Source organism: Megascapheus bottae, chromosome 15 (genome assembly GCF_031878675.1).
Source record: "Megascapheus bottae isolate mThoBot1 chromosome 15, mThoBot2.hap1, whole genome shotgun sequence".
Taxonomy (NCBI): Eukaryota; Metazoa; Chordata; class Mammalia; order Rodentia; family Geomyidae; genus Megascapheus; species Megascapheus bottae.
The window spans coordinates 58,596,245-58,611,139 of NC_143523.1; the positions used below are offsets into that span (position 1 = coordinate 58,596,245).

General features: G+C 41.0%; 1 protein-coding gene and 1 pseudogene across 1 annotated transcript; one reads left to right on the forward strand and one right to left on the reverse strand.

The window, feature by feature from the left end:
- Nucleotides 1–372: 372 nt before the first annotated feature.
- LOC150054446 (large ribosomal subunit protein uL18 pseudogene) lies at nt 373–1,258 on the reverse strand (annotated as a pseudogene).
- An 11,916-nt stretch (nt 1,259–13,174) lies between these two features.
- Nucleotides 13,175–14,161, forward strand: LOC150054447 (olfactory receptor 13A1-like). Its single transcript, XM_090347025.1, has one exon. The coding sequence runs from the start codon at nt 13,175–13,177 to the stop codon at nt 14,159–14,161; it is 987 nt and encodes a 328-aa protein (XP_090203151.1).
- Nucleotides 14,162–14,895: the final 734 nt, after the last annotated feature.

The window sequence follows — 14,895 nt, forward strand, 5'->3', positions numbered from 1 at the left end:
GCCACTAGTTGTGTAATCATACGCAATATTTGCGGGACTTTCCCACAGAAGTATTCCTTCATGGTGACAGTGTGCCTTGTGTTAAATTGTTTTGTTTTGTTTTGTTTTGTTTTGCCAGTCCTGGGCTTGAGCTCAGGGCCTGAGCACTGTCCTTGGACTTTTCTCAAGGCTAGAGCTCTACCACTTGAGCCTCAGCACCACTTCTGGCTTTTTTCTATGTATGTGGTACCGAGGAATTGAACCCGGGTCTTCATGCATGCTAGGCAAGCACTTTAACCACTAGGCCAAACTCCTGGCCCCTTTTTTTGTTTTTTTTGTTTTGCTTGTCAATAAGTTTATTGTCTTTTGGAAAAAATCTTCAAAGAAAATCACTTAGTTTAGCTCATGAGCAGTCTGCTCATGAGCTCTGAGGAAGCTCATCTTTTTTTGAGCTACTCAATCTTTCCTCTGTGCAAGGGACATTGTGGGATGAATTCGCCTCTTCTTCTTCACTTCTCTCTTGGGCTCCTTCACATAGACTGGGTTCTCTCTTATAGCAGCATGTGCCCTCTTGTACATCTCCTCCATCATGTCTGGCGTTACATTGTTCTTTATGTACGGTGAGAACCGCTTCTTGTACAAATCTTCATCTTCTTCCATTAGGTAACGCATATAATCTGTGACCTTGTGACTCATTATGTGTCTCCAATGTACTTCTGCATTGAACTCCTTGCTCTCAGAATCATATCCAGGGAATCGTTTATTACTGTGAGGGATGGAGAAGCCTCCATCCACAGCTCCCTTCAGGGCACCAAAGACTTTATTGGCAGTGGTAGTTTTGGCAAGGCCTGCATCCAAATAGCAGGAGAAGGCACCAGGTTACCATCCATGCTTTCCACGTTGTACTCATTACCAGTCACTTCCACTTGACTTTCACAGGTCCTGTACATCCCCAAACTATTGAGAAGCCTGCGGGCCAGCAGCAGGCCAGTGCAATAAGAAGCTGCATAATTGGTTAGGCTAACTTTCACATCGCATTGGGTAGTTCATGAGCAAATGACACACAAACAATCATGTCTCCTTCTATGCATGCATAAGCAATATGACAAATAACATCTGTTGGTTACACAAACTGTCATCCTGTATTTGGGTGTGTTGTTCTTACTTTTGTCTTGGATCACCAAGCATAGTAGTCAGTTTTGCCCTCTCATCATCTTCTAAATTTCACTTGGTGTCTTTTAAAGTAGACCTCATTCTTGACAACTTTAACAAACCCCATCCTGCAGAACAGAGACACGAGAGTGCAGCTCTCTCTTGCATTAAATTCTATGCCTTATATTTTACTGTATCTACCATCTCTAGAGCCACATGCTGACTGTTTTTGATGCCAACTGTTTCTTCTGTGCTTCCCTTTTCTTTTCACCAACAAAAAGCTGATTCTATCTTTTGTGTTATCCTTTGACTGAAGGTAGATATTCCACTGTCAAGAGTGGATATGTGGTGTGTGAAATTGGTAAAGCTTCTCATGGATTGAGTTTTCTGTCAGCCATGAGGATCTGTCTGGTCTGCCTCATTGCCCAAGAGTGCAGAATATGGATGTGATTGAGCTGTAATCAGAATGTTCTGGGGAGGCAATTCCTCCTTCCTTTGTTCCTGAACAAAAGCCGATCCACAAATCACCTGTAATAAATAATAAAGACAAGTCTTGAGCGAATGTTTTGTGCTATTAGAAAATAGTCCTGGAAATGTCACTTTTTCCATCATGATGACAGGAATTCCAAGGTGGATGTTTAGCTATATCTTTGGAATTCAACCAAACCACACTTTTCACTACTTGGTATAACTGCTAAAAATAAACCTTGATTTTTGATTTAGGATAAGTGAATGGACTTAGCTTCTTTGGAGGCAATTATTGATTCATTGTGGCTGATATGGCACTGGCCTGTAGACGGTCATGGGCCAGGTCTGTTCTCTCCAGTTGAATTTGGGGTAATGAATTATATGTGAGTTCAGTGTTCTGTGGTCTTGAAGATCTTCCATCTCACTACCACCGATAACTACATGTGGGTCCTGATAGATTTTCTTCGCATCATGAAGAGTGCCCCATTTTGTTTTACTTTCTTGCTAATTTTGCCTTTCTCAGTATATTTGAAGAAATAAATATGATTATAGTATTGAGAACTGAAGAGTGAATTTTGACATATCCAGAATCTCATTCTTCAGAAAAGAATCACAAGAAAGAAAATAAGAAGTGTTTGGGGAGAAGGCCCAGCAATGGAGAGGGCAAAGGAGGAGTAAATAGAGTGAATGAGATTAAATCATCTAATATGTGTGTATGAAAACATAATAATGAAACTTCTTAAATATTTTTTTCACGAATGAAAATAATGGAGGAGGATCCAAGATGATGCTGAAACAGTAGGAAAACATCTCTCCAACAAAATAGAGAATTGGGGTCCCAACACACAGTTCTTCTAAGAGATCTACAACAACAAATGTTCAAACAAGCAGGCAATCACAAGAACGCACACGCGGATATGGAAAATCACTAAGACACCCATACCCACCCCTCAATGACAGCATGGATCCATGTGGTTAAGCCACCAAAGCGGCCCACAGCTGACCAGAACTTCAGAACCACCAGTGGACGCAGAACCCAAATGCAGGAAACTCTCACAGGGCCAGACCTGGGCAGTGCAGAGAGAGAGAGAGAGAGACAGAGGTCACAAGCAAAGGAGCAATGAGACCCAAACCCAGAGGGCTCCCACTTCAAACTGCTCAGCCCACAATCAGCACAACGCAGCTGGATGGCAGTTCGGCAGCCAGGGAGCAGCAGTGGATAGGTACAGAGATCTGCTACGGCATGGTTGGACAGCCCTTAGCCAGGCCAGGATGGGTAAGAACCCTGCCAGGGACCCCAGCTCCTCAACAGGAGATCAGTGCTGGGGTGACCCACTAAACTTGACCCAGAATCGCTCCTCCTTCTGCAAGAAGGAACATTTACACTTGAGGAGGACAAGTTGGCCAGAACCCTTCCTCATCCCTCCCTACCTGCTGGCTTCCAGTGGGAGGCCACAGGGTCTCATGCTGGACGAGCACTAGGACCCAGTACCCCCCCACAGTACTGGCTCTCCAGAGAGAAAGCAAGGTCCATTCAGAGAACCCAAACCCATGTACTTGTCAGGATCTGTTCCGGAGATCTGTGCTGCCTGGGCAGTTGGTGGAGTGTGCCCTGCCCAACAGAACCTCCCAAGCAAGTATACCTTAGGCAGGAACTTGGGTCGCCTGGGCAGTGGCCTGACTAAAGCCCTGAATCACATGCAAGCCCCAGCATCCGGAGGAGTGTCCCTGTCCTCTGGGAGCTACCACCGAGTGTGCCTGAAGTGGGAGTTCAAGCCTAGGGCACTGGCCCCTGACTGAAACTGAGAATTATACGCATGCTCCGCCCACCACGGGGACCTGCCAAGGAAGGACTCCCATTGGCCCCATTGTTAGTTGACCCACTGGAAACCAGTCCAGGGCCAAACAAAGGCTGCCACCTGTTGGGCAGAGGTTGGGCCATGGCCATAGGAATTCCTGAAACCAAATGCCTTAAATCACAAAGAAAGATGACAAGATTCATGGACAATCAAGACAACACACCAAACCCAAACGCCAGCAGCAATCTAGGAAGGAACTCCAGTGAGAATGAAGAAGAAATGGAGGAAAAAACAACCATTACAGATATGATGACAGAATTGGCCAAAGAAATAAAAGGGTGTGGGAATACAAAAGTAATTTCAAGAGCACAGAGAACTATCAAAGCAATTCCAAGACTTAAAAAAAATGCAAGGGCCAGGAGTCTGGCCTAGTGGTAGGGTGCTTCCCTAGCATGCACAAACACCCAGGTTTGATTCACTGCTACCACATACATAGAAAAAAGCCAGAAGTGGTGCTGTAGCTCAAGTGATAGAGCTCTAGCCTTGAGAAATTCCAAGGACAGTGTTCTGGCCCTGAGCTCAAGCCCCAAGACTGGCAAAAAAAGTGCAGAGAAAAATAGACATGATATTTACCTCACGAAATGATGAAATTAACACTTTATGAACCAATACAGGATCCATAAATGTTTCAGTTTCCACATTGCAAACCATAATGAAAGTCATAGCTAACTAAGTGAGATGGAAAATAGAATATCAGCAGTAGAGGATAAAACAGAAGAAATGGAGCAGAAAGTCATAGATATGTGAAAAAAACACTCAGAAATTACCAAAGGGAAGTCCAAGAATTTCCAGTCAAAGACAAGAAATCAAATCTACTTATGGGATTGGTGATGGGGAGAAGTACAAGAACAGAAAAATGCAACATTTATACAATAAGATTATCACAACTTCCCCAGTCTTAAGAGAGAACATCTCACCCCCATAACAGAAGCATACAGAACACCTAGTAGACAGAATCCAAGAATAAACAACGCTAGACATATCATAGTAAAACATAATAGTCCTGAGTAGCAAGGAGCTAGGTTTTCTGTTGTTGTTTTTTATTTTGTTTTGTGGGTGGTAGGGCTTGACCTCTGGGCCTGAGTGCTGTTCTTGGGATTGCTCTACCCCTTGAGCTACAGCACCAGTTCCCATTTTCTAATGGTTAATTGGAGATAAGAGTCTGGTGGACGTTTTAGTGCATAAGCTGGCTTTGAACTTCGATCCTCAGATCTCAGGCTTCTGAGGAGCTAGGATTACAGGTGTGAGCCACTGCACCTGGCACAAGGAGCTGGTTTTAAATGCTGCAAAATCAAAAAGGAACTATATTACAGTGGAAAGAAAATCAGAGCCACTGTGGACCTGTCCACACAAACCCTCAATGCAAGAAGAGCCTGGAAAAGTACAATCCAAGCACTGAAGATGAATAAGTGTCAACCCAAACTGATCTACCCAGTGAAGCTAGCATTTGATGGTGAAACTAAAACTTTTGGTGACAAACAAAAATTAAAGGAATACCTGAACACAAAACTGACATTATAAAAAAATACTAAAAAAGAGAAATACAATCTGAAGAAATCAATCATGATCATAAAACATATAAAGTAGAAATCACTCGAGGATCAATTTAGTAAGCACAAGAAAAGGAAAGATGCAAAATACAGGAAAGAAACAACACAACCCTCTATAATAACCCTAAACACAATGAACTGAACTGTCTAATCAAAAGAAAAATTGTACATTGGATAAAAAAACAACATCCATCAATTTGTTGTCTTCACGAGGCCCATCTCACACCCAAAGATGTAAACAAATTCAGAGTAAAGGGATGGAGCAAGATCTTTCATGCACCTGCACCTAGCAAGAAGGCAGGAGTAGGCATATTGATATCTGATAAAATAGACTTCTCATTAAAATCAATACAAAAAGACAAAGAAGGTTCTTACATATTAATAAACAATCCTTGAAGAGGAAATCATAGTCATCAACTTTCATGCAGCAAACAATGGATCACCTAAATACATTAAACAGTCAGGTGCCATTGGCTCATGCTTGTAATCCTGGCTACTCAGTAGGCCAAGATCTGAGGACCATGGTTCAAAGATCAGACCAGGCATGAAAGTCCATGAGGTTCTTATCTCCAATTAACCACCATGAAACCAGATTTGGCACTGTGGCTCAAAGTGATAGAGCACTAGCCATGAACTGAAGAGCTCAGGGACAGTGCCTGAACCCAGAGTTCAAACCCCAAGACTGACAAAATAAATGAATAAATAAATAAATATGTTAAATACTCTCAAACTTATAGAATAAGATAGACTCAAACACAATAGTAGTGGGAGATTTTAATACACCATTCTCACCAACAAACAGGGTGATCAAACAGAGCATAAACAAAAAAGCTCCTGGACTAAGTGACACTATAACACAAATGGACTTAATAGACTCAGTCTTCTACCCAACCATGACCCAAAACAAATTCTTTTCAGTAGCCCATGGGACATTCTCGAGAATAGATCATATCATAGTCAATAAAATACACAGAGTAAGTAATCAGAAGCCTTTCAACAAGGAAAAGCCCAGAGCCATGGAAATTCAAAACAGAATTTTATAAAGTTTTTAAAGAACTAATACCTAGACTCATCAAATTTTTCCATGAAATGAATCCATTCTATGAAGCCAATATATACTCAATAAAATATTAGCCAACAAAATCCAGAAACAAATAAAATAAATCATAATTTATGACCAAGTAGGCTTCATTCCAGAAACAAGGTTGGTTTAAACTATGCAAATCAACCAATAAACGCAATTTACCACATCAGCAGAGCCAAGAACCATATGATCATTTCAATAGACACAGAAAAAGCTTTTGACAAAATACAACATTCATACATGCTAAAAGCTCTGGAGAAACTAGGAATAGAAGGAATGTTCTTTAAAACAATAAAATCCAAATATGACAGAACAACAGTCAATATCATACTAAATGGGAAAAAATTAAAATCATTTCTTCTAAAATCAGAAAGAAGTCAAGGATGCCAACTCTCTCTACTCTACTTCAGTGTAGTCCTTGAATACTCAGCCAGAGCAATAAGGCAAAAAAAGGAAATTAAGGTGACTCCCATAGGGAAAGAAGAAATTAAATTATTCCTATTTGCAGATGGCATGATTTTATAACTGAACTCCATTCCCAAACTCCTAGAATAGATCTCTTCAACAAAAGAGCACTATACAAAATCAACCTACAAAAAATAGTCTTTCTGTAAGTCAACAATGTGCAAGCAGAAAGGAAATCATGAAAACAACCCCATTTGCAATAGCCTCAACAACCCCCCCCCAGGAATTAACCTAACCAAAGAAGTGAAAGACCTATCTAGTGAAAACTATGAAAATTGAAAGAAAGCAATCAAAGAGGTCACTAGGAAATGAAAAGACCTTCTATGTTCATGGATAGGCAGAATATACTGTGAAAATGGCCATACTTCCAAAAATGATATACAAATTCAATGCAATCCCGATCAAAATTCCAATGACATTCTTTACTGAGATGGAGAAAACAATCCAAAAATTCATACAGAACAACAAAAGACCTAGGATAGCAAAGACCTAGGCAAAAGAAGTAATGCAGGCAGTATCACAACACCAGATTTTAAGCTGGTGGAGCCATAATAACAAAAAAACAGCACAAAAAAGACCTGAAAATCAATGAAACAGATTGGAAGACCCAGAAATAAAGCCATATCCTTATAGTCAGCTGATATTTGACAAATAAGCTAGAGATATACACTGGAAAAAAACATCGCCTCTTTAACTATTGGTGCTGGGAATACAGCCACATTCAGAAAATTGAAAGTAGATCCCAGCCTGTCACCATGCACTAACATCAACTCAAAATGGATTAAATATCTGAACATCACAACTGATACTCTGAAGCTACTGCAAGACAGAGTAGGAGAGACACGAGAACTTACAGGCACAGAAGGAACATATCCCTGAACAATGTCCCAGGTGCACAACGGATTGGAGAGACTTAACAAATGGGAAATACATTAAAACAAGTTTTTGCACAGGTAAAGACATAACTACTAAACTTGAAAGGCAGCCAACTGATTGGGAAAAGCTATTTACCAGCAACATATCAGTCAAAGGCCTAATATCCATTCTATACAGAGAGTTCAAGAAACAAATCCATCCCAAGGCTAATAAAACAATCACTTAATGGGTAAGGGAGCTAAGGAGAGGTTTCTCAGAAGATGAGGTAAAAATGGCAATCCATGGCTATAAAGAAAATTCAAATTAAAACAACCCTGAGATGCCATTTTTTTTATCCCAGTTAGACTGGCTAATATTCTCAATTTGGACAGCAAATGCTGGTGGAGATATAGAGATAAAGGAGCCTTACTGCATTGCTGGTGGGAATTCAATCACTCTGGAAAGCAGTCTGGAGCTTCCTCAGAAAAGTGAACATAGACATACCCTATAACCCAGCCACACCATTCTAGGCATCCACCCTGAGCATCATGAACAAGGACCTGCACATGCATGTTCATTGCCACCCTGTTCACAATAGACAAGATATGGAAACAATTCAGATGCTCCACTACAAATGAATGGATCAGAAAAAGGTGGCACTTGTACACAATAGAATTTTACACTGCAATTAGAAAAAATAAAATAATTGCATCTGCAGGGAAATGGATGGATTTAAACAAACTATGTTGAACAAGTAAGTGAAGATCAGAGAAACATATGGCACGTGTTCTCCCTGATATGTGGATGTTAGATTTAATATGCAGTGAGATATGACAAAGTAAACAGGACTCAAAATACCCATGCACAGTGAGACCAAAAGAGGATAGTCTTAGGAGAAAAGTGCCAAATGGTAATACCCAAGCACCTCTTCATATGAATATAAAATAATATTCAGATGAAAAAGAATCTGAAAGATATGGAAATAAAGGACCTCTTATTAACATGTATTGTTTTTAGATGACTCTGTATTCTTCACCTCATATATGGTGTATACATGTGCATATTTGAGGGAAGGTGGGAGGAGAACACAGAATCAGTAGAAAGCAGGTGAAAAAGTACATCAGCAGGGCCCATCAACTTTATTGCTCATTGATGAAAGTAAACCAAGCAACACATGGCCAGAGATCGGAGGGAAGAAATGAAAGAGAATGAGGGAACAGATGATATATATATGCATATGTATGTGTATGTATATAATATATGTATGATATTATAGATATATAATATTACATATACTATATATTATTATATGTATACATATATATGTGGAGATAAAAAGTATGTTTACGTTTCCCTGGCTAGAGGATGAATGTAGGAATGGAAAAGTAACTTCTCATAGAATGATGTTCTTATATACATATATATATGATGTATATATATATACATATATATGCATATATGTACACACACACATATATATATTCCATTCTGGACATTTCATATAATTGGTGTTATATAAAATGTGATGTTACATTTGCCATTTTTCATTTCATCTAATGTTCTCAAGGTTGTTCTATGTGACAATTTTAATCCACCTCATTACTAAATAAGATTCCAATATATTTATTCTACATTTTGTTTAACCAGTTGAGCCATAGCACCAATTCTGATTTTTGCAGCTTAGTCGGAGATAAGAGTCCTATGGACTTCCCTGCCTGGGCTGGATTCAAACCATGGTCCCCAGATCTCAGCCTCCTGAATAGCTGGGATTGCAGAATTACCAGATGGGTTCCTAGAACCCTGCCATATAAAGAGAAGTCAGGTATGATAGCTCCAACATTGCTCTTTTTTAAAATTTTGTTTGGGATTGCGTTGTCTCTCCAGGGTATTTTTTTCTTTTGCTTCCATAAGAATTTCAGGATAGATTTTTCTATTTCTGTAAAGAATACAATTGTAGCATTAATGAGGCTTGCACTGAATATATACATAGATTTCAGTAATAATTACTTCTACTCTGTGATGGAAAGGTTGGCTTTCCTATATTAGTGTCTTTATCATTTTCTTCACTGTGTCCCTATAGAGAGCTTTTATCAACTTGGTTTTTACTCCTGGTTTTCTTAGTGAATGGGACCATTTCCTTGGTCTCATTCCTAGCATGTTTCTGGCTGGTATCTCTAAAAAAAATACTGATTTGCAATCTTACTGCTTCCCAACTGCACAACATTGAGCAAGCATGAAGAAATGCACATCCTTTCTTGTTTAGGGAAAACGCTCTAAGCTTTTCACCTTTTAGTCACATATTGGCTGTAAAAGTATCGTACAAACGCCACAGTACATTGAGGGTGTATCTCTGACTACCCCTGGGGCTCACACCCTGTGTCACTTGTTTAGACTTCAGCCTGCACTGGCCTTGGGACCATCACCAAGGACAGCCAAGTCCCCTGTAGAAGCTTTAATTGCTCCTTCAGGGTCCACTTAGAGCAGTCGCTGTGAAATTCTCCCCAGGGTCTCCCACAGATAAGGACATCACATGAGTCAAGAAACTCTTTCAGCATTGGCTTAAATAGGGGACAAAACCTTTATTTGTCTAAATGGATGATGACACAGATTCTACACCCATTGTCCTACCATTTCCATTCTCAACTGTGGTTGACAGAGACAACAATACATACACTCAAGTGGTGGCTCCACAAAGGTGAAAACTGCAAGGTGATTATAAATGTTCTAAGGATTGTTAATTTCTTTAGTTAATCTATGCAATCAGAAAAATTTGCTCATAACTTTACTAGATTTGTCCAAATATCTGCCAAGTGTTGCTAACCTGGAACCAGTAACATCAGAATTCTTTTTCCTAGGTATTATTACTGTTTATAAAGTAAATGAAATCAAAGAAAAAATGGTGTGGCCAAATTGGTTGAGAATTTACTGTTCTGACCAAAAGCATAGTTGTAACAAATCTTAGTTGATACTTATTTTGCTTTGCTATTCTTGGACACTGAGTATAATTCAGAAAGGCAATGAGAAATTACACAGCCAACAATTCTGAAAACCCAAAGTCTAGTACTTGACTACAGCTTTCTCACCTACATTCCATGCATGTGTGTAATTCACAAAGTCATTTGTAAAACTCCTATGAAAAGAATAAAGAAAGTAATCATTGGTACATATTTCAGCTTCAAAGATAAACATTGGAAATTGTGACATGTCCTGAATTTTTAGCTCGGTATTCTTGAAATACATTTACAGTAAGAATAAGTAGCATATGAAACAGAAAGACAGACAATTAAGAATATGATGTGTGCAAATCCTGAAGTTTTTATAAAAAATTCAAGTTCCCCACTATTAACTGAATACCAGAGAGCAGTAATAATATTCCATTTGTGAGACTGTGAACAATAAATTGAACTAAGGTAAAATCACAAAAACACGTACTGAATTCCATGTAAAGACAATCTGCTTTTAGAAAAAATTCAGTAGGGACAGAAATGTTTAATGTCAGGAATTTTGGTGTGGCGCCTATAGCTGTTTTCCTAAAGTGGTGGAAAGCAGCCACCAGGCACTGTTTTGGTCCTGCAAATGGATCTCAGGAGGTTTGAGAAGAGTGAAGACAACCCAAGCTATGCACCCTATGCCTGGCCTGTGTCGGGGAGGAGGGGGGCGCTGTGTTGTATGACTGCAGCAGGACTTGAAGCTTGGTCATTCCTATCTGCAATCTTGTTCTTTCCACTCATGTCCCTGGTTATTGTCCTGTGAACTTGATGAGAATTAAAGCCAATGCCCAAGAAACCTCATGGGGCACAGGTCTTTGTTCCTCTCAGAAGAGCAAATGACTGGCTGAGATCTAACAGAAGTTCCACAGTCTTTTGTCAGAAAATCAGCCTCAACTCCTGACTCTTGATGTTCCCTGTCTAACTGCGCTGGAAATCACAGCAAGTATATCTTTAACTGACAGTAATTTGCTTTCTGAATGCACTTAAGTGTTGAACTCAGAGGAGCTCAGCCTCTGTGCTCACCACTTGATTCCAACAGAGGTGTACTGATGCTAATCTGACTTGAGAGCTGAGTTAAGAAAAAGACTGGACGGTGGCTGGGAGTTTGGCCTAGTGATAGAGTGCTTGCCTAACATGCACAAAGACCCGGGTTCGATTCCTCGGTACCACATACATAGAAAAAAAGCCGGAAATGGTGCTGAGGCTCAAATGGTAGAAGTCTAGCCTTGAGAAAGCCCAAGGATAGTGCTTAGTCCCTGAGCTCAAGCCCAGGACTGGCAAAATAATTAAAGAAAAAGACTGGGGGAGGGTTCCCTGGGTAGTAGGTACCCCTGTGAGCAGTGGGGGCATTGGCAATTTCCTGCTTTGTGAGTGGAAGAGGAAGGGTTCTTTTTTGGCTGCTGCATTGTGCCTCTGGTTGTCATGATCCTGCTAGGGAATGAACAGCCATGGCTGGTGGCACTTCCCAGGGCAAGCACAGAAACCTTGCACTGGGGGTCAGTGGGACAAAACCACTTCTTCCTTTCCAGCCCAACTCAGCTTTTCACCTGGCTTTTCAGTCTGCCCTTGAGCTTAACTGGAATTACCTCCCAAGTTGTGCTAAACAACTGAATAAGAGTGCTGGTATCTCCCCAGATTCCAAACTGAACACTGTAAAGAGCCAACTGTTTAGTCTTTGTGTCTCCAGGGTAAAAAATGTTTGAGCCACAGCATATTAAGTGTCCTTCTTCTCCGAATTGACTGAGCTGTCAGATGTCTTTCTCCTGGGAGGACTGATGGAAGCAGCTTCCTCCATCTGTGTGAAAGGATTGCATACTCACAGTGTCTTTGCTCTGAGTCCAAGCAACATGGTACCCTTTGGTTAAAGAAGAGCTGCACCCACTTAAGTGACCTGAATGGATGCTTGCACATTTCATGGAAGCCTTTAAAATTTGCTGGCCAGTGCATTTCTTGTGAACTTTGTGAGAACTAAAATCAATGCCCAAGTAACCACAGGGGAAAAAGCTCTTTGTTTTGGGAAGAACACAGAACTGGCTGAGGTCTAGGGGAGGTTTCATGGTCACTGTTATGACATCTATTGGTATCCTGATTCTTTTTTTTGCCAGTCCTGGGCTTGAGCTGAGGGCCTGAGCATTATCTTTGGACTTTTTCATGGCTAGAATTCTACTACTTGAACCTCAGCACCACTTCTGGCTTTTTTCTACGTATGTGGTACTGAGGAATCGAACTTGGGTCTATGTGCATGCTAGACAAGCACTCTACCACTAGACCAATATTCATCAAAGAAATGGGTCTATAGTTCTCTTTCTTCAATGAGTCCCTGTCTGGTTTCAGATGAGGCTTTGTAGAATGAGTTTGGCAAAGAGCCTTCACTTTCAATATCATTGAAGATTTTGAGGAGTATTGGTGTGAGCTGTGCTTTGAAGACTTCATAGAATTCAGATGTGAGTCCATTGGAGCCTGGGCTTTTCATGAATGGGAGGACTCTTATTGCCATTTCTATTTCATTACTTGACATGGGTCTGTTTACTTGGTTCAGGTGTTCTTGGTTCAGTTTGAGTATGTATGTTAATATTGGGTAGAAATTTATCCATCTCTTCTAGATTCTCAAATTTGTTGCTTTAAAGATTTAAAATGTATTCCTTTAAGGTCTCTGGATCATCATAATTTCTGTCGTGATATTTCCATTTCTGTCCTTGATTTTGTTTATTTGGGTGTGATGGCAGCCTTTCTTAGTAGATGTTCCATGTTTCATTCTATCCCTGAAGTCACATGCAGCTGTGTGTTGAGATTCTCCTGGTCATTCCTGAAAGTCCTCTCAGCTCCAGGACCATGAGCAACCAGACAACAGTCACAGAGTTCATTCTGCAGGGCTTCTCAGAGCACCCCGAATACCATATGCTCCTCTTCTCCTGTTTCCTGTCCTTCTACTGTGTGGCCCTCACTGGCAATGTCCTCATCATCACGGCCATCAGCTTCAACCCTGGCCTCCATACTCCCATGTACTTCTTCCTCTTCAATTTGGCCTCCATGGACATCATCTGCACCTCATCTGTCATGCCCAAGGCCCTGGAGGGTCTCCTTTCACAAAAGAACTCCATCTCCTTTGGAGGCTGCATGGCCCAGCTCTACTTTCTCACATGGTCTGCATCCGCAGAGCTGCTGCTGCTCACTGTTATGGCGTATGACCGCTATGTGGCCATCTGCCACCCCCTGCATTACAACACCATGATGAGCAAGGCACTCTGCAGTGTGCTTGCTGTTGGAGTGTGGGTGGCCTGTGCCTTGAACACGGCCATGCACACAGGTTTGATGGTGCGACTGACCTTCTGTGGGCCCAATGTCATTACCCATTTCTTCTGTGAGATCCCTCCTCTGCTCCGCCTCTCCTGCAGCTCCACTTACGTGAACAGTGTCATGATCACTCTTTCTGATCTATTCTATGATATACTGAACTTCCTGATGACTGTTGTGTCCTATGGCTACATCATCTCCAGCATCCTGAAGATGAGGACATCAGCGGGGAAGCAGAAAGCCTTCTCCACCTGCTCCTCCCACCTCATCGTGGTGTGCATGTATTACACATCTGTGTTCTATGCTTACATCAGTCCCGTGTCCAGCTACAGTGCGGAGAAGAGCAAGGTGGCTGGTGTGCTGTACTCCATGGTGAGCCCCACCCTCAACCCCCTCATCTACACTCTGAGGAACAAGGAGGTCAAAGCCGCTCTCAAGAAACTTGTCCCTTTCTTCAAAAATTAATCCATCTTGAATTCCAGTAAGAGGGGACAAGAGGCTTTCTCTTCTTGTCTTATTTATCTGTCTTAGGGTGTCCTTGAGGAGGGGCACAGAGGGGTACAAAGCATTAACAAATGCAGCTGTGGAACTCACTAGACACTATGGTAAGAATGAACTATATAATGTTTGTTGGGGATGGGGGAAAACTGGGAGAAGGGAAGGAGTGACATTGTACAAAAAGAAATCTATTCTTTACCTGCCTTTTTACATTATAACCATTTTATGTGACTTTTATAATAACGGTAAGAACAATAATTGATAAATGTATAACAGCTGGATGCCCAGGGCTCAGATTTGTAATCCTAGCTTTTCACCATCTGTAGATTCCAGCTTGGATAGGAAAGTCTGTGAAACTCTTATTTCCAAAATATTGAACAGCAAAAGCAGGAAATAGCACTGTGGTAGATTAGCTAACCTTGATCAAAAAGATCTCCTATAGGGCCCTGAATTCATGCCCCCGGATTGGAAACAGAAAACATAAAAAATACATCTTTACAGAATCTCTTCTACCAAAAGACAGCAGTTTCAGTCAATATTGGTCTTCCTTGGTGACCTGATGACTGAAGGTAATTATGCCTACCTGGGTGAGCAATAAATACTTTGTGCTTAAATGTGTAACAGGTGATTGTAGTTAGTTGACATCAAGACAGTGACTCCAAGACATTTGTTCATTTGATCTGCTGGGCCAGAGTTCCCTG

Excerpts from the sequence above, each read along its gene's own strand:
- LOC150054447 (XM_090347025.1), top strand. The coding sequence starts at position 13,175 with ATGCAGCTGTGTGTTGAGATTCTCCTGGTCATTCCTGAAAGTCCTCTC.